This window comes from Corythoichthys intestinalis, chromosome 7 (assembly GCF_030265065.1).
Source record: "Corythoichthys intestinalis isolate RoL2023-P3 chromosome 7, ASM3026506v1, whole genome shotgun sequence".
NCBI classification, from domain to species: domain Eukaryota; kingdom Metazoa; phylum Chordata; class Actinopteri; order Syngnathiformes; family Syngnathidae; genus Corythoichthys; species Corythoichthys intestinalis.
Genome location: NC_080401.1, coordinates 44,709,349 through 44,731,941, shown reverse-complemented (window position 1 = coordinate 44,731,941; position 22,593 = coordinate 44,709,349). Strand labels below are relative to the sequence as shown.

At 39.5% G+C, this 22,593-nt stretch overlaps 1 protein-coding gene across 4 annotated transcripts in view; it reads left to right on the top strand.

The window, feature by feature from the left end:
* Nucleotides 1-22,593, top strand: part of sbno2b (strawberry notch homolog 2b) — a 147,224-nt gene that overhangs the window by 29,113 nt on the left and 95,518 nt on the right. For 3 of the 4 annotated variants that reach the window (XM_057842272.1, XM_057842271.1, XM_057842274.1), the window contains exons 2-3: nt 6,182-6,412; nt 6,493-6,581. In XM_057842272.1, the coding sequence (XP_057698255.1) occupies nt 6,305-6,412; nt 6,493-6,581 (197 nt within the window). In that variant the 5' untranslated portion in view covers nt 6,182-6,304. The remainder of the gene's footprint in view (nt 1-6,181; nt 6,413-6,492; nt 6,582-22,593) is intronic. The other variant, XM_057842270.1, reaches the window with a different exon arrangement.

Sequence of the window (22,593 nt, the reverse complement as noted above, 5' to 3'; positions counted from 1 at the left end):
TAACGGTAATTTTTCGGGATACCGCCTGGCTCTAGTGTGAATACGCCCTCAAAGTCAACAGGAAGTGACCTGTAAATGCCCACCAGTCAAAATGATTTCGATGTCTAGCACCGTCAATGGCAGCCAGTGAGCTAACGTAGCCACTATTCTAATGTAAGATTTTGGTAGCGACCTGTATTTATATTAGGGCTGCCGCTATCGAATATTTTAGTAATCGAGTAATGGACTGAAAATACTATCGATTAATCGAGTAATCGGATAAAACATCTTTTTTTATTTTAAGGTAAAGAGCAATTATAAATATAAATGAGAAAAAAAGACATTTAATCCAATATTCAACCATTTTCAGTCAATCAATGTGTTTATTTTCGATGTACATTGTTGAAAACAGCCAACAATTGCATCTAAGATGTGACTAGACGAAAAACAAATCACGGCTTTCACTCAAAAAACTTTTAGATCATATAAAAAAAAACATATTTCTTACCTAAAAATGTAATTACGCTTGATAACACACATCACTTGAAAGCTAATTTAAATTCCATTTGTGTCAAGCTATTTTTAAGTTCTAGTTAAGTTTTAAGTTAGTCTAAACTGTAAGTACTGATAGGATTTTGAGTTATTGCAGGGTTCAAAATAAATGTATGATACCTGCTGTATTGGAGCACATTAGGGACCAGTGCTACTTGGTGGTTTTATTCAGCAATGACTACTAAACTAAAACTGACAGTTAGCTTTATTATGTTTGAATTTTACATCCTCATCACTCTACAGCGCTGTGTTTTTACAGATTAAATAAAGCCTGTATGTAAGACACGTTAGCCACGCTTTGACAGTGGTCATAATCAATAGAAACCTAGCCCTCCGAAGGGCTAACGTTACGTGAGCGCGTGACAGTAACGTTATATTAATTAGCGATGAGAAGTCTACTGCTTAAAGATGGCGGCTGTTTACTAACGCTGCCCAGACGCGGCCGAGTCCGTCATTTCGCATCTAGTCCTAAATGCATGCGATATCTATGAGACGCATCGGACACTAGCTGCTACCAAACTAGCATCATGCGGGCGTAGTTTTTAGCAACGTCGGCGTAGTTTGTAGCGGCGATCGGGCCTGCCGGCTGCGGTAAATTTTATTTTTATTTTTTTTATTTATTTATTTTTTTTTTCTAAATTGCGTCTTCCTCTACGCACGTGACGTCAGCACATTGTCCCGCATTAAAAATAGTCCGGGCAAAACGTGATGCCTAGAGCTGGCAAAATTAAGCGATTCCTCGAGGAGAATAAAATTACACGGATCAGTTTTTAAACTGGAGTTACTCGAGTTGCTCGAGTGTTCGTTTCAGCTGTAATTTATATATTTATTTTTAAACAGTGACACCTTTTTAAAACGATATATATTGATTCTTGGTGGGAGCATATTGATAACCTTTTGGGCTACAAAGTATCACAATATATCACGTTCCCAGACCTCTAAAAATGTTTTTTTTTAAATTTATTTATTTTTTTATTATTATTATTATTATTATTATTATTATTCAAAATAGCCAGATAAATGACTAATTCCAAGGCTCACTGAAGTACACAAGGATGGCTCTTTAGTCAATTTGATAAATACAGGTCGTCCCCGGGTTACGAAGTACTCGATTTAACACGATTTCAACTTTACCGAGTCTTGTCCGCCATTTTGTCTCCAGTCTTTTTTTTTTTTTTTTCTTTGTCGCACAAACAGTACTTAATTGTACCTCACAATATCTTTTTTTACTATACTTTGAACATGACTTGTTCGGTCCTCACTAAATGTGAAGTTGTTCAGCTTGACAGACACCAAAAAAGAAACTGTGCTTTTGAAGCTTTTTACTTCCTTCACGTTTGACAATTTGTAAAGCTGTAACGCACATATGTACACATCTGTTCAAAAAGATAAGCATTTTAACAATAAAACTTGACACAAAAACATTGGTGTTCAAACGCCCATCTAGTCTGATCAATATGTAAATTCAGTTGATGATTAAATTATCCTAATTTGCTTCACAAAAGTCCACGAATGCTAACGTATTTACAATTCTCATAGCAAATCGCTCACACGTAACTCCACAAACTGTAGTTCTAAACTTAATTACAAATGCATACACAAACATATATTAGCTGAAGCAACTTACAGCCTTATGTGGGTCAAACCAGAGCGCAGCTATCCTTTATCAATGTGAGACGTCTGAGTGCGCCTGAATGGAAGCATTATTGAACGACTGTCCAGCCAGACACGCCACGATTAAAAAAATACAATACTTTTGGACTTTTTGGATAGTTCTTTTAAAATTTTAAAGGGTCAATGCCAAGTTACGCGGAAATTCAGGTTACATCGCCAGCGTAGGAATGGAACTCGTTCATATCGGGGGCATTCCGGGGGACTACCTGTATATAATTTTTAAAGATACAGATCAAATTACACTTTGTGGAAGTCCATATTGACGGCCCCTTTGCCATTTGGATGAGAAACTATACTTTATTATATTCCTACAGTATGCTTGCATCCACTAAAAATTGAAATGCATGAGGATATCAAAAAGATGCCTCATGGGGTACGTCCAATGCATACCCAAATTGAATGAATGAATTGACAAAAAGTCAATCATGCTCAGGTATGCTATTTTACTTTCATTTCCCTTTCTGGCGTATGTGAATCAAGATCCGAATTAGAAATTGGGCACCTTCTGTGGGTCTTTCACATACACACGAGCACACGCACACACAAACCAAAACAGACAGAGGCCTTCTTATTTCGACCCTCGTGAACTCTATTAGGGTTTATTACCCCAGCCTTGTCCCCGGCCAACAGCCCTGGTGTATGTCCCAGCAGAGCGAGGCACTCTGTTGCAAGAGAAAAGTAAGGTAGAGAGATGGGGGAGGGATGAAGGTAACACATTTGATTACATTGGTGGCTAGGGAGTGTCGCAAAAAGATAGGCCTTGCAAAGTGTGGCGAGATTGGATTGATTCAGCTGTCAAACGGGGCAAGATTTGTGGGTTGTTATTTCTGAGGAGCATCAGAAGTAATGCATTAGTTTTGTTTATCATAATATCGAGACTCAGTTATTGTGTTATTTAGGACTGCAGCTTTCGATTATTTTAGTAGTCGATTAATCGATGAACTAGTTAGTTTGAATAATTGAGTAATCGGATAAGGAACATGAAAAATTAAAATACCTGAGCTGAGCCTCAAACGTAAAAAAATAAAATAAGGATTTATGTACAACAAAAGAACAATTGGCTAACTTACACCGCAAAAGTCTGCTAGCTTAAATGCTATAAAACGCTACCTTTTTTTTTCAATTCTCTTAACAAATGGTTCGGGCACATATTCCCACAGAAAATGGCTAAATATACCTGTAAACTAAATTAAGAATGCATTAGAAAACATTAGCTCAAACAAAAACTTAGCTTATGTTGGTCTTAACATGGACCAGCTGGATTCAGCCATGTGAAATGAGGCAGACTAGAGGGCAGTGTAGCCACCCAAATAAATAAAACTCAATGCAAACACTTTCAAAATAAACCATTGCAACCACACTTTAATTAAACGAATACTCGAGGCAGAAAAATTTAATTAGAATCTTTTTTTCTATATATATATTTTTTTCGATTAATCGTTGCAGCACTAGTGTTATTGAACGCTTGATCTGGGTGCTTTTTGGTTTTTTTTTTTCTCTTCTGTTTTGGTTAGTTTTGTCAGTTTTTTTATTTATTTCCGTGTAAAATAGAAAGAAGACTTGCTCATGATACAGCCAAACGCAACTCTGTTTTCCCTTGGCAGTCTGTTAAGGACTAAGTATTATTATTACTCTAACCCCCCACCCCCAATACCAACTTGGCCATGAAAAAATGGGGATTAATTGTTACTTTTGCTTTGGCTGACAAGTGACAACTACTGAATCAGGTTTATGTATCAAAGTTCTAATAAAAAGATGTATACAATAAAAGTAGTGCATTACACATCAAGTTGTTTTTAAGAGACCACATTCAACATATGCCAGAAGACTGCTATAACCTAGGCCAAAAATGGCCACATTTTGCAATTGACTGGCAACCGATTTAGGGTGTACCCCACCTACTGCCTGTAGTCTGCTGGGATAGGCTCCAGCACCTCCGCGACCCTCGTGAGGTTAAGCAGCATGGAAAATGAATGAATGAAATCTTTTTAATGGTATTCGTTTTGATCGTCGACTCTATTGCGTGCATTTTCGTTTTTTTAATGACTATTTACATTGTAAATTCTAGCTGAAGGTAATAAAATTATGAATGAACACATGTGAAATTATGTACTTAGGAAAAAAAGGTGAAATGAATAAAAACATATAATATTCTAGTATCTTTGAAGTAGCCACCCTTTTCTCTGATTGACTTTTTTTGCACACTCTTGCCCTTCTCTTGATGAGCTTAAAGAGGGAGTGACCAAAAATGGTTTTTGACTTCACAGAGTTGATTAGTGGAATTTATTGCTATATCAATATGGTAGAGACCTTCCAAACTTTTGGCTTGTACTGTATATTTTTTTCCAAGGCTAAAAAGTAACAAAATAATCTAGAAATACAACAGCATTACCAAAAGAAACAAAAATGTATACATTTTATACTAGGATTGTGCCATCTTAGGCACCCCACGATTCGGATTCGATTACGATTCAGAGTGCTATGATTCGATTCTTGAACGATGATCACGGTATTGACGGTGATTACGGTTATCCCAATTATCACGATTATTGATGCATCGTACATTACTAATTAATAAAGTCGACGAACAAATCTTTGTCCATTATTTATTTAAAATATCCTAATGATTCAACAGGAACGATGGAAACACGCCCATACAACAAAAAGCTGCCCTTAAACTGCTTTTTTATTTATTTTTACAACAAAGAGCAAAAACATTTACCATTTTAAAGGGAGCACTTATTTCACTCAACAATACAATAAAATTTACACAGCTGGAATGAATTCCACATTTTCTGGAAACAAAGTGTCTTTGGAAATAAGCCTTCTTTTCACCAATATACTTTGTTTCCACAGATTTCTGTACTATTTTGCATGTTTGTTGTGTTACCGCTGTACTTAATCATGGTTTTACACGTTCTGTATATGAAATACACGTTAGCGAATTAGCTAATTAGCTTAGCGCTCAGCGCTAACTATTAACACCTCAAAAACAACAACAATAAAGGCTAAACAGTACAAGAGGGTTTGTGTACTCACCTATTGAGACACACACAGGTCTTAGCAACGCACTCAGGACATTTTTCAATTGACATGACTTAAAACCACAGCTGGACATCTGAAAGACGAGGAGCAACGAACTATCTCTCTTCCCCTCTCGCTCTTAAAAATAACGTGCCTGTCTCATACACAAATTTATTTTCCAGTCTTTTAAAAAGGAGTATATCTCTCTCAAAGTAACCGGGAGCATCCATCATAACGTTGTGTGTGCGTCCGTTAACGGTGTCCAGGCGGCAGACTTTACTTGAATTTCGTTCCGCAACGAGCGGCTGTCATAAAGTTATGAGGGAAAATCATCGTTTTAAGCCTTTATGAATCGTAATCAAATCGTCACGTGTCGAGTTGCGATGCATGTAATGATCAATTTTTTTTATTTGTTCAGTGGTAAATCTCACTTGTTATTATGATTATCATTAAGAGAAACGTTAAAACATTGGATGTCTGAAGTGTTTTGGCACCTGGTAGGTAGGTAGGTTGTAGAGAGATGTTGTTCACAGAGTGAGTAAAAAATACACTAATATTCAACTCAAGCCAAGTAGCAAATGAGTAAATTATCTCAACATCAAATATCATTCATCTTTTTTTGTGGTCAGAAGAGTGTGGATGGTAAAGGCAAGGCAACCAGCAATATTTATCAGATTGCTAAACATAAAAATTAAGATGCAAATTTTATTTTTGGTGAAAGAAACTGCTTCCCTTTTTTCAGTAAGTTCAGTGCTTATATTGTCACTGAGTACTATATTCTCTGGGACAAAATCTGTATATATGCTCGAATTAAGAAGCTTTGACAACAATCTTTATATCCACACACTAAAATAACCAAGTTGAAACCATGTACAGTAAAGCTGTTAACCCTGGCTGATACACATGGTTATTCAGCAAGATATGACATCTATCCTATTTTGCCTTTGTACAGGTCATGGAGAGTATTTTTCCCTGCTAGAGGTACGATCTGGGAAACAGCCGGCAGTACCGGGGGGGTTGGCACTTGAGGCTGTAGCAGAAGTCATCTCATAGCCATGCGTGCAATTCCAGTCTGATGACCACCCTCCCCTCAGTACTGGCCATGGACGGGGAGAACTACCTGCATCCAGAAGGCCCTCAGCTTGACACCAGCTTGTTCTCAGTAGCCTCTTCAAACATGGAGGTATACTAAGACCCCTTATTTGCTCTTCTTCATCTCCTGTTGTTTCTGTGCATGAACCTATCTTTATTCCATGTTTTTAGAGTTCTCTCTTTGCCTCTTCTGGCTCGTGGAGATCCTTCTCACAGCAGGCGGGATACAACATGCACTGCCCTATGCAATCTGGAAACCAGTAAGTTGACTTGTTACACTTGACAAAAAATCAACATCCCCTTTATAGCATGTAAGAAACACATGGAATTTATGTCCATAATGTTAAATGTTTAAAAAATTATGATGCAGCATTATTATTAATTCTGTTATTTTGGTTTTATGACAAGGTTTCTTCCTTTTTGCAAAGAATTTCCATTACGCTGCATTGGAACCCGGGTTCAAACACTGCATTCTCAACCTGAAGATAATTACAGTTTATATTAACAATTTACATAAACACTGCGCTATGTTACTCACACCATGTTGAAACCATCATGTGTGCATATGACACTGGTCCACGTTAGGTCAAAGGCACCCATTAGAGTTACAGGCATTATTTATTTCTCTGCACGTGAAAGTGCAGGGGTCTTCTCTGGACTGAGCTGGTCACGAAGGAATGATGGTTCGGTAAAGTTGTGCCATTCGCAAATGAAACGAATCTTGAACGGTTCATTAACATGAGAGATGAGAACTGATTTGCGTTTAATTGGGAGCCGTTTTTTTTTCTTTCTCTTTCGCGCTCTCCATAAGTAGTTCACACAAGCTCCTTGCTCCTCCCCTAAGTGAGAGATGAGAATAGCACTGGTAGAGGGGTGCTTACTCTATGCATATTTTTTCTCTAACTTGTAATTTTATCAATCTAAATGCACTAATAGCTTTTACATAGAATGCCATTGTAACCTACTTTGTTTTTTGAGTGTGTTGGGTTGCAGCTATCGATTATTTTAGTAGACGATTAATCGATGAACTAGTTAGTTCGAATAATTGAGTAATCTGATGAGGAACATAAAAAAATTAAAATACCTGAGCTGGGCCTCAAACGATATAAAAATAAATAAATGAGGTTCTAAGTACAAAAAAAGAACAATTGGCTAACATACATAGCAAAAGTCCGCTAGCTCAAATGCTATAAAATGCTAACGTTTTTCTGTTTCTTTCTCTGTACAAATAGTTCGAACGTATTCCCACAAAAACGACTAAATATACTTATAAACTAAAATACGAATGCATTAAAAAAACATTAACTCAAACAAAAACCTACCTTATGTTGGTCTTAACAGGGAGCAACTGTGTGTGTCCACCCAAATTTAAAAAATGCAAACACTTTCAAAACTATGGAGGTAGATTTGTGTCTTTATTACTCAATCAAAAAAAAAGTTGCTTCAGTCAAATAAAAGTTGCTTCAATCAAAATATATATTTTCAATCGAAGAAAACGTCACTTCAATCAAAAAAATGTGTTTGAATGCAAAAATAAATTTGAAACTCCCAAAAATATATTTTATATATATATATATATATATATATATATATATATATTTTTTTTTTTTTTTGGTGATTTAAGTCAAGGTTTTTTTTTTGATTGAAACACCATTTTTGATTGAAGTCATATAATTTTGCGTTTGGACCACATTTTGGCTAGGACATTTGTGTCTTTATTATTCAATCAAAAATTAAGTTGCTTCAAACAAAACAATATATATCGGCATTTCACCGGAGTACCCACGACGGTACGTTGCCCTGTCGTGGCACACTGGTCGGACACCGATATCCCCCCCCAGGCGTGGAGGCCGGCTGCCGAGTGGACGGCCCGCGAATGACACGACACTCAAAGTCGAAGCGATGGGGCTCCCGGTGTGGACGCCGGCGACTCGCCGGTAGTCCACTCGCTTACTGGGCAGGCTAGTGTCGGGCCACTCGCCGACCACTCCTGTACCGGCCCGTCGCAGACACCCCGGTTGGAACCAATTGCCAACCGTCACGTCAGGGCAGCGGTTGAAGTTCGCCGTGTTGAATCACATTAAGCAGCAGGGCACCGTTTGCCTGGTACACCAGTCTGGCCACCATTCACGCGGATACAATTTCCAGGGCGGAGCAAGCCACAGCAAACAGACAGCGGAGTGGACCAATCAGCGACGGGCAGACGTGACGTTAGTAAAATGACGAGGAAAGGACGAGGGACTTGCGCGCGGAAGTAAACATACTAAGAGAGCGGAGTTTATTCAACATGGCTAGCGCAAGACAGACTGTTGTCAATGACTCGTGTCGATGTGTTTTTGGTAATTTAAAACTGATTTTACCGTGGATTGGAACATATTCTCGGCTCTCCCGTTCACCATCTGTGTTGTTGTGGAGACTACTTTCAACGCGCAAGAGTGACGTTGCTCGTTAAGAACACGTCACGCAAATAAACGAATCTGATTTGTCGATTGATTTTGTACCTGCTCGAGAGGCCGTTAATGAGCTGGTTCCCAGACTATACTCTCAGTGTTTGAAAAGTACAGGGAGAACTGTATGGCAGAGCCAGGCATGGGCACCGTACTCCGGTGAAATGCCGATGACACACCCCCGTACCGGTGCCCTACATTCGGCTTGGACTCCAGGAGACTCCGATGGCTGGATGTAGCCCTGGTGCCCATTATTCTTGCTTCATACTTTTATGCCATTGGCGTAATCAGCTGCCACTCAAACACCCCGGAACTAGCGTTGAAGTTGAATCTTTGTGTCAAAATGATTCAATCGAAAAAAAAGTGCCTTCAAAACTTTTCCCACTTCAAAAAAAAAAGTGTGTTCAAAACTTTTTCCACTTTGAAAAAAAAAAAAGTTTAAAACTTTTTGCTTTTCAAAAAAAGTGACACTTCAATAAAAAAATATATATATTTCAAATAAAAAAATATATTTTCAAAAATATATATTTTTGCAAATGATTCTTTTCTTTGATTAAAAAGTTTTTTGATAAAGCAACTTTTATTGCGATTGAATGATTTTGACACAAATGTCCTACCCTTAATATGGCTCAAACACAAAAAGGATTGCTTCAATAAAAAAAAAGTTTGAATGAAAAATAAAGTGTTCAAATGCGAATTTCTGGGTCTCAAATATTTTTTCACATCCAAACCTTTTTTGCTACGATTGAATTTTTTAAAATTTTTGATTGAAGTGATTTTTCTTTTGAAAATATTTTTTTTGTTTGTTTGAAGCAACTTCATTTTTGATTGAATAATAAAGACACAAATGTCCTAGCCAAAATGTGGTCCAAACGCAAATTTACATGACTTCAATCAAAAATGGTGTTTCAATTAAAAAAAAAAACTAAATCAAAAAAAAAATTCAATAAAAGAAAAATAGTTTTCAAATATATTTTTTTGATTTTCAAATTTATTTTTGCAAACACATTTTTTTTTTATTGAAGTGATGTTTTTTTCGATTGAAAATATATATTTTGATTGAAGCAACTTTTTTTTTTTTGATTGAATAATAAAGACACAAATCTACCTTCATACAAAACACACCATTACAACGCCACTTTAATTAAACAAATACTCGAAGCAGCAAAATTTAATTTGAAATCTTTTTTCCTAATTAAATTACGCAAGCTCAGACGCGTAGCTGTCCGTCTTCTTCTGGTGTGTGAGCGCGCTTCTTCGCGTAAACAAGTGCGAATGCGCCCCCACTTGGGCGTGAAAGCGCCACAAACTAAAAGCATGCATTTCAACATAAAAAAGTCAATAATCCAATTGAACACACATTGCCAAAGGCAGAACGCGAATGTGGCCATAGCTTTTATGAGTTATTCAGATAACTATAGCTGAGGAACATGCTAACAAATTTACCAAACCATCAGTGTCACTCCAAAACACCAATATAACATGTGAAATGATTTCATAATGTGTTAATAATTTCACACATACAGTGCCTTGCAAAAGTATTCGGCCCCCTTGAACCTTGCAACCTTTCGCCACATTTCAGGCTTCAAACATAAAGATATAACATTTTAATTTTTTGTCAAGAATCAACAACAAGTGGGACACAATCGTGAAGTGGAACAAAATTTATTGGATATTTTAAACTTTTTTAACAAATAAAAAACTGAAAAGTGGGGCGTGCAATATTATTCGGCCCCCTTGCGTTAATACTTTGTAGCGCCACCTTTTGCTCCAATTACAGCTACAAGTCGCTTGGGGTATGTTTCTATCAGTTTTGCACATTGAGAGACTGACATTCTTGCCCATTCTTCCTTGCAAAACAGCTCGAGCTCAGTGAGGTTGGATGGAGAGTGTTTGTGAACAGCAGTCTTCAGCTCTTTCCACAGATTCTCGATTGGATTCAGGTCTGGACTTTGACTTGGCCATTCTAACACCTGGATACGTTTATTTTTGAACCATTCCATTGTAGATTTGGCTTTATGTTTTGGATCATTGTCCTGTTGGAAGATAAATCTCCGTCCCAGTCTCAGGTCTTTTGCAGATACCAACAGGTTTTCTTCCAGAATGTTCCTGTATTTGGCTGCATCCATCTTCCCGTCAATTTTAACCATCTTCCCTGTCCCTGCTGAAGAAAAGCAGGCCCAAACCATGATGCTGCCACCACCATGTTTGACAGTGGGGATGGTGTGTTCAGGGTGATGAGCTGTGTTGCTTTTACGCCAAACATATCGTTTTGCATTGTGGCCAAAAAGTTCAATTTTGGTTTCATCTGACCAGAGCACCTTCTTCCACATGTTTGGTGTGTCTCCCAGGTGGCTTGTGGCAAACTTTAAACGAGACTTTTTATGGATATCTTTGAGAAATGGCTTTCTTCTTGCCACTCTTCCATAAAGGCCAGATTTGTGCAGTGTACGACTGATTGTTGTCCTATGGACAGACTCTCCCACCTCAGCTCTAGATCTCTGCAGTTCATCCAGAGTGATCATGGGCCTCTTGGCTGCATCTCTGATCAGTTTTCTCCTTGTTTGAGAAGAAAGTTTGGAAGGACGGCCGAGTCTTGGTAGATTTGCAGTGGTCTGATGCTCCTCCCATTTCAATATGATGGCTTGCACAGTGCTCCTTGAGATGTTTAAAGCTTGGGAAATCTTTTTGTATCCAAATCCGGCTTTAAACTTCTCCACAACAGTATCTCGGACCTGCCTGGTGTGTTCCTTGGTTTTCATAATGCTCTCTGCACTTTAAACAGAACCCTGAGACTATCACAGAGCAGGTGCATTTATACGGAGACTTGATTACACAAAGGTGGATTCTATTTATCATCATCGGTCATTTAGGACAACATTGGATCATTCAGAGATCCTCACTGAACTTCTGGAGTGAGTTTGCTGCACTGAAAGTAAAGGGGCCTAATAATATTGCACGCCCCACTTTTCAGTTTTTTATTTGTTTAAAAACGTTTAAATTATCCAATAAATGTTGTTCCACTTCACGATTGTGTCCCACTTGTTGTTGATTCTTGACAAAAAAATTAAATTTCATATCTTTATGTTTGAAGCCTGAAATGTGGCGAAAGGTTGCAAGATTCAAGGGGGCCGAATACTTTTGCAAGGCACTGTAAGTCGCTCCCGAGTATAAGTCTCACCCCAAGTCAAACTATGAAAAAAAATGCGACTTATAGTCTGATAAATACGGTAATCTATATTTTGTTTGAATGTAAAATAGACTGTGTTGAAAGATTTTTTTTGCCCCAAACTATTTTTTTAAAATAATAAATACATTTTATACTGCAGCCCCATTGTGTAGAAATATTATGATTACAAATCTTCTGTTGGCAAGTGAGAAGCTCGATGCAGCAAGTGCTAACTTGTGCACTGGCTTATGATTATTTTTTTTTCTTTTTGGTCTTTTTTGGGGGAATATGACGTCAATAAAAAGCAAGCTGTGGGCTGGACCTTGGACATCACTGACCTAAATCAGTGTGAACATTCTGTGAAGCCATCCGGAAGTCAATCTCTATGGTTTTACCAAACTCCTACTGCAAACGTCCGCTTGGCCTGTGGGCCAAATAGGGCTCCTTCAGTATGAAGGCATCCTGTTCACCAATGAACTATGTGGCCTTGGGTATAAAACTATTTCAATAGCAAATTAGTGTACAAAATGAGAAGTCCAATGCAATAAGGTGCAAGAGTTTTGCTTTGCGTGGACATTTAAAAAAAAAAAATCTTTTATTCCTAATATTACTTATACTGGTAATTAGCCCCCAATGCAAATTTTCCAGTGTTTTCCAGTGAAAACATTTCATTTTGAAATGTGAGGTTACTGCTTGTATTTTGTTAATGACCATGTTTACCACTGTTGAATTGTACATTGTGTAAGTCAGTGCCTTACATAGGGGAAGTCTGCGTGTCCAAAAAAAGATGAGTCGAAATTTTGCTTTCTATAGTCTTTAATCTGTCAATGTCTTTAGCCCTTATGACCTCATAGCTGAATTAGAGGTGACTCTCAAAGGATGTGGTGTGCGTGAGCACAAGAGAGCCTGTGTACGTTGCATTCTCTCCACGCGCATCACAACTCTGCTGTTCATGTGGTTGCAAATGCAGGTGATTTGAAAGAAACTCATGCACAATGGATAGTTCATGCATTGTAGAAAATCTCATGCAATTATAGACAATCTTTTTAGATTTTTTTTCCCAGTGATGCAAACAATAACTTTTTGTACTCTGTTTTGTTGTTTTGCAAACAAGACAGCCTTTTGTTTTAAGCTCTATTTAATGGAAGCGAAGCAAGGTATGCAGGATACTCTTCTCACTTGTTGACACTGCCTGCAGGATAATTGCAACCTGTTGATAGCATGTCGGTTTCACGTTTCATAATTGTGCTGGCTGGAAGGAAGAGACACATCACTGTTGCATAATGTTAGGTGACATTATTATTTTAGTTGTCCAGTAAAGTGTAGCCAATCAGTGCCAGGAATGTTGTGTTAGCTGTCATACTAATGAATGTTTGGCAAGCTTTGCGCTTAGGGGCATATTTTTTTGTTAGCGGTTTTGTGTATTCTTTGTATCTATAAAATCTGCAATCTGTTTTTCTTATGGGCACTTCATAAACAAAACAGGGGGGCAAGAAAAACTAAGCATTGGGGAAACCCTGCACTTAAATTTGCACCTAGGTTGCCATCATTCTAACAATATTAAGTGCTAATATAGTAATACTCATGATTATGATTTTTACATTAAAATAAACATTTAAATTAAATTCTGCAATAACATTTTAGTATCACTAGGAATCCGCAATTGCAGAATTTATTGCAGATTTCACCGCCTTCTGCAGAAATTCGAATTGTCCATGGATTACTGGATGATGTGCTGAATATTTCATTTTAGCTATAGTTTTCATTACGGGAGTGACAAAATATCAAAATGGTGATATTTGGTGATATATATTCCAAAAGGTTATCGATATGCCCCTGCCAAGAATGGAGATAACATTTTAAAAGGTGTCAATGTTTACAAAAAAAAAAAAAAAAAGGAACCAACAAGTTGCTACCAAAATCTTCCACCATAATAGGGGCTCAGTTAACTATGGCTGTCATTGACGGCACTCGATGCCCAATCCATTAAGACTGGGAAGGGCGAATGAACAAACCAGAACATTCACAGTCACACTCTCCAATTTTCAGGCCATTTACAGGTCACTTTCTGTTCATTTTAGAGCATTCACAGGTTGAGTTTGAGTCAGTGCGTATTTATTTGGGAGATTCCTGGGTCACTTCCTGTTCTTTACCCACAATCTACTGGAAGTGACCCATAAAATGTCCTAAAATCAACAAGAAGTGACCCAGGTATGCCCCAAAAACAACATGAAGTGAATGAAAATCAACAGGTAATGACCTGAAATGCTCCAAAATTACCTCGTTGCCTGGCATTGGCTGCCACTGACAGCCATAGACGTCCAGTCCCTTTGAATTGGGATGGTGGCAGCGAATGACGTCGACTAGTGATAAACTCATTCCAATTCACAGCAGAAGCTTGTTTTTCTATTTATTAGTTGATATGTAGAATATTTTAGGATGATTTCCCGACATTGTATTGATCATCGTTGTATCGCAATCTCATGAGATCGTTATCGTGAGCTTTGTATCGCAAATCTAGTGTATCTGTATCGCTAGATCCTGTGTTAATATAGCACCCGCCATTGGCCCTGCTGGTTATACTGTCAAAAGAAAAGACTGCTAGACTTATAACAGTTGATACATTTTGGTAGCACTCTCTTTGTGATGATTTCTGCTCAGAAGTCATCCAAGAAGAGATTGTTGTATGATGTCAGCCGCTAACATTATCATCCAGTAGAGATTGTTGTAGTGCTGACGTTAGCCGCTAGCCTCAGCCAGACACACGTGTGTGTTTAATTCTGTTGTAAGCCTTTCAATGAAAGCACTTCGCTTCTTTGAGCAAAATCATCTTCAAAACATTTTTCTTGTTGTATTTAAAATAAGAACAAAAACTGCATTTATTCAGTTGCCTGAGTAAATATTCCAGGGTTTTTTTGTCCGTCAGCAGCAATGTTGATAAAACTGTAGTCGTTAATTTGTACTTAGTAGGGTTGCGACAATATATCGAAATGGTGATATATCGCGATACTTTGTGACCTACTGTAAATGTTTACTGATATGCTTCTGCCAAAAATAAATATATTGTTTTATAAGTGCACCACTGTTTAAAAAAGAAATGAACCAAGGGGTTCTGTGAAAATTTTGTACTCAAACAGTGTCTATGTTAACTCATTTGCTGCTATTGACTTCACTAGACATCCAATTCATTTTGACTGGGAGGTGTTGAATGAACGAACGTTCACTCGCCCCTCCCAGTCTAAGTGGATTGGGCGTCTGGTGCCGTCAAGGGCACTCAAACCAGAGCATTCATAGCCAGTCTTCCTCGTTTTTCGGGATATTTACAGGTCTTTCTTGTTCATTTTCGAGCATTTATAGGTCACTACCTTTTCATTAACCCAGAATCAGCATGAAGTGACCCAGAAAGGCCCCAAAATCAGCAGGAAGTGACGGAAGTGACAAAAAGTGAACAGGAATGAACATGAAATGCCCCAAAATGAACTCATTGGCTTACATTGACAGCCATAGATGTCCAATCCGAAGTGGGAGGGATGCCAAATCAATTGAACAGGTTAAAAAAATAAATGAAGTTGGAGGGATGTCAGCAAATGAACAAACTTCAAATCGATTGGACGTCTACAAGTGATACTCATTTTAATTCACAGCAGAGAGATGAAAAGAGCTTAATTTACTGTTTGTGTTAGAATATCGTAGAATGGTTTGCTGACCCATATATACACTTTCTCCCGCTTATCTGAGATTGGGTCGCGGAGACAGCAGCTTCAGCAGGGAAGCCCAGACTTCCCTCTCCCCAGCCACATCATCCAGCTCTTCATGGGGGATCCCAAAGCGTTCCCAGGCCAGCCGGGAAACATAGGCTAGGCTCATACTACAGGTCTTTGTCCATTGAGACCGTTCAAGTTTCACGCATGCGCACTAATTCGCAGTCCGAGATGCGCTCAGCAAAGAGACCCGCATGTGCAGAAGCATAAAAACAAATTAAAAATGCTAGCGCTATGTCATTCCAGGGTGATCATATTTTGATTTCCGAAAAGAGGACACACACAACTAGAGGTGTGCAAATTTCCGATTCTTAGATTATTCGCGATTCGGCCGTGGAAGATTCGAGAACGATTCACAAACATCCAAATTCCGATTATTGAAATATGCGAAGTAAAGCGGAAGTACGCGCGATCTTCGGGACGGAACGGAGCGAGAGTAGCTAAACATCATGCTTCCCATTACCCGGCCCCTCAGGTAATGCCAATGCTCAACTCACGGCTCTAGCTCAACTCATGCAACGAGATAAAAAAACACAACAACATACCTGACTGCTGCCGAAAAGCTGCTACAGAGTTCATCCATATAATATTACGGTGGATATCATTTATATAGGACTAGATGCATTATGGATTTGGTAGTGTTAGCAGCACATCTACAAAAAGCTAGATGTGGGCGTTATAAACGGCCGCCATTTTAAAGCAGTACACTTCACTGCAAGGCTGTTGTAGCGAACCTTCCAAGCAAACCTAATTAACTTTTTATCTAAAATACTCCTAAATCAGTAAAATATTGACTTGAATCTATCTTCAAAATAGTTTTAAAACTTTCACATGTCGAAAGTAGACAAAAGAGAAATTATGGCATAACGGGAGCAATTTTAACAAATTTAACGGTTGATTCACAACATTAAATTAATTGAATGTAGTTTAAAGCTGCTGATACAGAATGGTGACTGGAGTTTTTTATTTAATGTTATTTTTGTATATTTGTTTACTGCTATATGTTAACTTGATACTAAAATAGTAGTGTGGTTTAGCCTGAGAGTATTTTTGAACAATTTTGGAACTAATGTACAAAACATACAAAAAAATTTTTTTATTTTTAAATTTTAAAAAAAGGAGGGGGGTGCATCAATAATCGTTTTATAATCGAATCAGAGCCTCTGAATCGTAATCGTAATCGAATCGTTAGGTGCCCAAAGATTCCCAGCTCTACACACAACAGACATTAATAGTCCCCGTTTAGTCTTATATTCAAAGTTTATATGGACTGATAGAACGCATACACGCACACACATGAGCCTTGACGATTCGTGCTTAAAAGCAGAGTTCAAGCGAGGCGCTAATGCCTACATCGCTGCCGTCCTCCATGCCTCTTGCTCTTTGCTGACGTAATTGCTGCATGAATTCCGATTTTCCAAGTCTGATAGTTCAGACCGCCAGCCACATTTTGGAAAAATGTGGCCCAGATCGGATTTGTACCACATACGAAAGTGACCCAGATCAGATTTGAAATGGTCCACTTCTATGCGACTTGTCCCGTTCAGAACGTCAAGTTAATGCCTCATTCGAGTCGGAAAAACACAAAAAAATCGGATTCCTGCATTAAGACCTGCAGTATGAACCTAGCCATAGTCTCCCCAGCGTGTCCTGGGGCGGCCCTGCGGCATCTTCCCAGTGGAACGTGCCCGGAACACCTCACCAGGGAGGCGCCCCCGAGGCATCCTGATCAGATGCCCAAGCCACCTCGTCTGGCTCCTCTCGATGCAGAGGAGCAGTGGCTCTACTCAGAGCCCCTCCTGGATGACCGACCTTCTCACCCTATGTCTAAGGGAGAGTCCGGACATCCTATGGAGGATGTCTCATTTCGGCCGCATGTATCTAGGATCTTGTTCTTTTGGTCACGACCCACAGCTCGTGACACACAGCCTTTCTGCTCAGCTCCCCTTCACCGCGACGGTCCGGTGCACATCACTGCATACTCTGCACCGATCCGCCTGTCGATCTCCCGTTCCATTTTTCCCTCACTCGTGAACAAGTCCATAGGATACTTGAACTCCTCCTCTTGGAGAAGGACCTCATCCCTGACCCGGAGAGGCCGCTCCACCTTTTCCTGACTGAGGACCATGGTCTCTGATTTGAAGGTGCTGCGTCTCATCCTGACCGCTTCGCACTCGGCTGCGAAACGGTTCCAGTGAAAGTTGAAGGTCATGGCTTGATGAAACCAACAACACTACATCATCTGCAAAAAGCAGAGATGCAATACTGATGCCACCAAACGGGACCCCCTCAACGCCTCGGCTGCGCCTTGATATTATTTCCATAAAAGTTATGAACAGAACTGATGACATAGGACAGCCTTGGCGGAGTCCAACCCTCACTGGAAACGGATCCAAACGGACCAAACTTTGACACCGGTCATACAAGGACCGGACCCCCCATATCAGGGATTCCGATACCCCATACACCGTGAGAACCACCCACAGGACTCCCCAGGGGACACGGTCGAACGCCTTCTCAATGTCCACAAAACACATGTAGACTGGTTGGGCGAACTCCCATGACCGCCCGAGAACCCTGCTGAGGGTATAGAGCTGATCTACTCTTACGCGGCCTGGACGAAAACCACATCGCTCCTCCTGAATCTGAGATTCGACTTCCCAACGGACCCTCCTCTCCAATACCCCTGAGTAGACCTTCCCTGGGAGGCTGTGGAGTGTGATCTTGGTTTCCTGACCCATGTAACCATAATTTTTTCATTGCCATATCGTGAGATAATCATTGTCATGAGTCTTATATCGCAACTTGGATCGTATCATATCGTAAGATACCCAGATATTCCCACCCCTAGCATGTAGGATGCGAGTGGGAAAATCTTGGAGAAACTTGGCTTCATCTCAAAGTTGTCTCCAAATAGTGAAGCACTCATGTACAGTGGCCGTATAATGGGTTGCATGGAAGTTCTTCATTCTTTCTGCACCCCACTCTTTGATTAATACGACCCAACTGTTGAGTCCCCTAAGAGAAAGACTTTTAGAAGTGACAGCATCCTCTTACCTTGGTCTAGACATGGTGAAAATTTACAGCAGCCCGGTCAATGAATGAACTTGCTTAACAACAACCAAACCAGTTTGACATGTCTTTCCATCTAAGTGCATTATAAGTTTATGCAAGCATTGTGCACTAACTGGATCAGACAAAAAGCCGTTTTGAGTGGCAACCTGATAGTGATGGCCCTGTCAGAACTGGTTGTTTTTGGCTCTTATATTCATCATGATACACAGTTGTGGTCAAAAGTTTACATACACTTGTGAAGAACATAATGTCATGGCTCTCTTGAGTTTCCAGTTATTACTACAACTCTGATTTTTCTCCGATAGAGTGATTGGAACAGATACTTCTTTGTCACAAAAAACATTCCTGAAGTTTGGTTCTTTTATGACTTTATTATGGGTTAACAGAAAAAGTGATCAAATCTGCTGGGTCAAAAATATACATACAGCAACACGAATTAGCAATTTTGACTTCTCTGAAGCCATTTAAATAGGGCTCATTGGATGCAAACGCCCACAAACAAACAATGGGAAAGTCAAAGGAGCTCAGCATGGATCTGAAAAAGCGAATCATTGACATGAACAAGTCAGGAAAGTCACTTGGAGCCATTTCAAAGCAGCTGTAGGTCCCAAGAGCAACAGTGCAAACAATTGTTTGTAAGTATAAAGTGCATGGCACTGTTTTGTCACTGCCACGATCAGGAAGAAAACGCAAGCTATCACCTGCTGCTGAGAGAAAATTGGTCAGGAGGGTGAAGATTCAACCGAGAATCACCAAAAAGCAGATCTGCCAAGAATTAGAAGCTGCTGGAACACAAGTGTCAGTGTCCACAGTCAAGCGTGTTTTGCATCTCCATGGACTGTGAGGCTGCCGTGCAAGAAGGAAGCCCTTGCTCCAAAAGCGGCACCTTAAGGCTCGACTGAAGTTTGCTGCTGATCACATGGACAAAGATAAGACCTTCTGGAGGAAAGTTCTGTGGTGAGAACGAAACAAAAATCGAGCTGTTTGGCCACAATGCCCAGCAATATGTTTGGAGGAGAAAAGGTGAGGCCTTTAACCCCAAGTACACCATGCCCACCGTCAAGCACGGTGGTGGTAGTATTATGCTGTGGGGCTGTTTTGCTACCAATGGAACTGGTGCTTTACAGAGAGTAAATGGGATAATGAAGAAGGAGGATTACCTTCAAATTCTTCAAGATAACCTAAAGTCATCAGCCCGAAGATTGGGTCTTGGGCACAGTTGGGTGTTCCAACAGGACAATGACCCCAAACACACATCAAAAGTTGTAATGGAATGGCTAAATCAGGCTAGATTTAAGGTTTTCGAATGGCCTTCCCAAAGTCCTCACTTAAACCCCATTGAGGACTTGTGGACAATGCTGAAGAAACAAGTCCATGTCAGAAAGCCATCAAATTTAACTTAACTTCACCAATTCTGTCAAGAGGAGTGGTCAAAGATTCAACCAGAAGCTTGCTAGAAGCTTGTGGATGGCTACCAAAAGCGCTTAATTGAAGTGAAAATGGCCAAGGGGCATGTTACCAAATATTAGCGCTGCTGTATGTATATTTTTGACCCAGCAGATTTGATCACTTTTTTCTGTTCACCCATAATAAAGTCATAAAAGAACCAAACTTCATGAATGTTTTTTTGTGACAAAGAAGTATCTGTTCCAATCACTCTATCAGAGAAAAATCAGAGTTGTAGAAATAACTGGAAACTCAAGAGAGCCATGACATTATGTTCTTCACAAGTGTATGTAAACTTTTGACCACAACTGTAAGCCTTATATGATAATAATATGCTTCAGTTAACAAAATGTAATTTTCTAATTATAAGTTTTTATTTTTGTTTTATCATGTCAATTGCATATTGTACTGAATTTGTCCTGGCCCGGTTAGACCGGTGTCTGTAAGGTTCGTGTACATGACAGTCCAACACAGTGAAATGGGCCAGCGGTCCACTGCTAATGTTGGACCCTGACTAAAATGTGAAGATGAAGTGAATTGTTTGTCTTAAGGCCTTTTCACACTGCACTTAGCACAGACAGTGCACCATTTACCAACCCATTCATCGTATAGTATGTGTGTGGAAACAACTTAGCACAGTGTCGCCACAGTTTATGGAGCACAAGTTGGGCGCTTGGCGCAATGGTTGACATATTTGACATATCAATTCAATTGTTTTATTTCAAATAATGCCAATTTTCAAGTGAACAAAATATTTTAGGCTACCCAATCCAATAGTAGAGATGTCGTACCTTGAATTTCTTCTGGGCCAATTTAGATTATTACTCGTCCAGGAAGGCCATTAACTGAAACTTAGAGCTGGGTGGACAACAATTGACTGATTTTTTTCTTGATCTTCAACTGTTCCGGTGTGTTTAACCATCCCGTGATCTCTGACCCATGCTTGAGGACACGGGACAAATCCTGCAAATAGCTTTGGCAGAGCTAAGTCTAGTGTGCCTGAGCTCTGGCATGTGATTCGTGGACATGCAAAACGGCTGTATGCTACGTTTCCACCTGAACAAAGGTTTGCTTTTGGTCTTAGGGTGTGTGCACTACTCACCTTTTTCAAAGCACAGAGGCTCATAATGATATAATGACCTGCATTCACGCAAGGTGGAATTATCTTTTGTTGGCTTTCGGTTCACAGGAGAATGGTTGATTTAAAAAAAAAAAAAATGTCTAGAGTTGACATAGATTGACTCTCAAGTTGTTCTAAATTTAAACATCTGATTTTCACATTGGAAATGTAATGTGAACGTAAACATGAATGAATTAATCCCATGCCAAAACCTGAAATATTGTTGTGTAAAAATAAGTTGTTCACTATTTACTACAATCAAATAAACCCTGATTCTTTCTGTTTTAAATGAGTGACCATAAATTTAATTTTCTTAGCCTCTAAAAAATAGAGCAGGCAAGACATTCTCTTTAGCGCAGCTCCATCACTGTGGATGCATAACGCAACCCAACCACTACTAGCAGTGTTTCCCACCAATGAACGAGACTGTGGCGGCCCGCCACAGTCTCGTTTGCGCCCCCCCCGCCGAAAAAAAAAAAAAAAAAGATACTAATCAGATGCGTCAGTCAGCCGATTACACAGCTGTAGCCCACTCCACTCTACTACCCGCGCGAGTGAGAGCAGCATTTTAGAGTAGTATTTTATTTATTCATTTAAGAGACGCAAGAGGAACGAGTAGGAATAATGGGAGAACGAGCGAGATAGCGAGAGATAGCGGTCGCATGTCGTAGCAGCCCGCTGTTATTTTGTTATTGTTTTTCTTTATTATTGTTACCACAATCAAGTGGGTAAGCAAATACAGACTTCTCTCCTTCTTCCCCATATCCGGGGCATTACAATAGTTTGGATCGGACTTTTCGGCGAAAGTGAGCGGTGGACGGCCGTCTTGGACGGAAAGCAAACTTTGATTGAACTTGCGCAGAGAGGCGGGGCCCAAAATAAAGCCTTGCTCTATTTTCAGAGCGTTGGTCACAGTAAAGTATTTATTAGTTCAAGCAGAGTAAAATGATACATATTCACGGTACAAGAACGTCGTTTCCGTGTCCATCGATTGGTAAGAAAAGGCTGTTTGTACGAGTGACGTGTGGGCGCTCCCGTCGGGGGGACAATTCGCGTGGAGTGGCTATTTTTCGGCACAACACCGACGCGCCAACTTCAGACGAAAGTTGGATAAATGCGATTATCACAATTATCGATGCATCGTACATTACTAATTAATAAAGTAGAAAAACAAATTTGTGTCCATTGTTTATTTAAACTATCCTAATGATTCATCAGGAACAATGGAAACCTGCCCATACAATATAAAGCTGC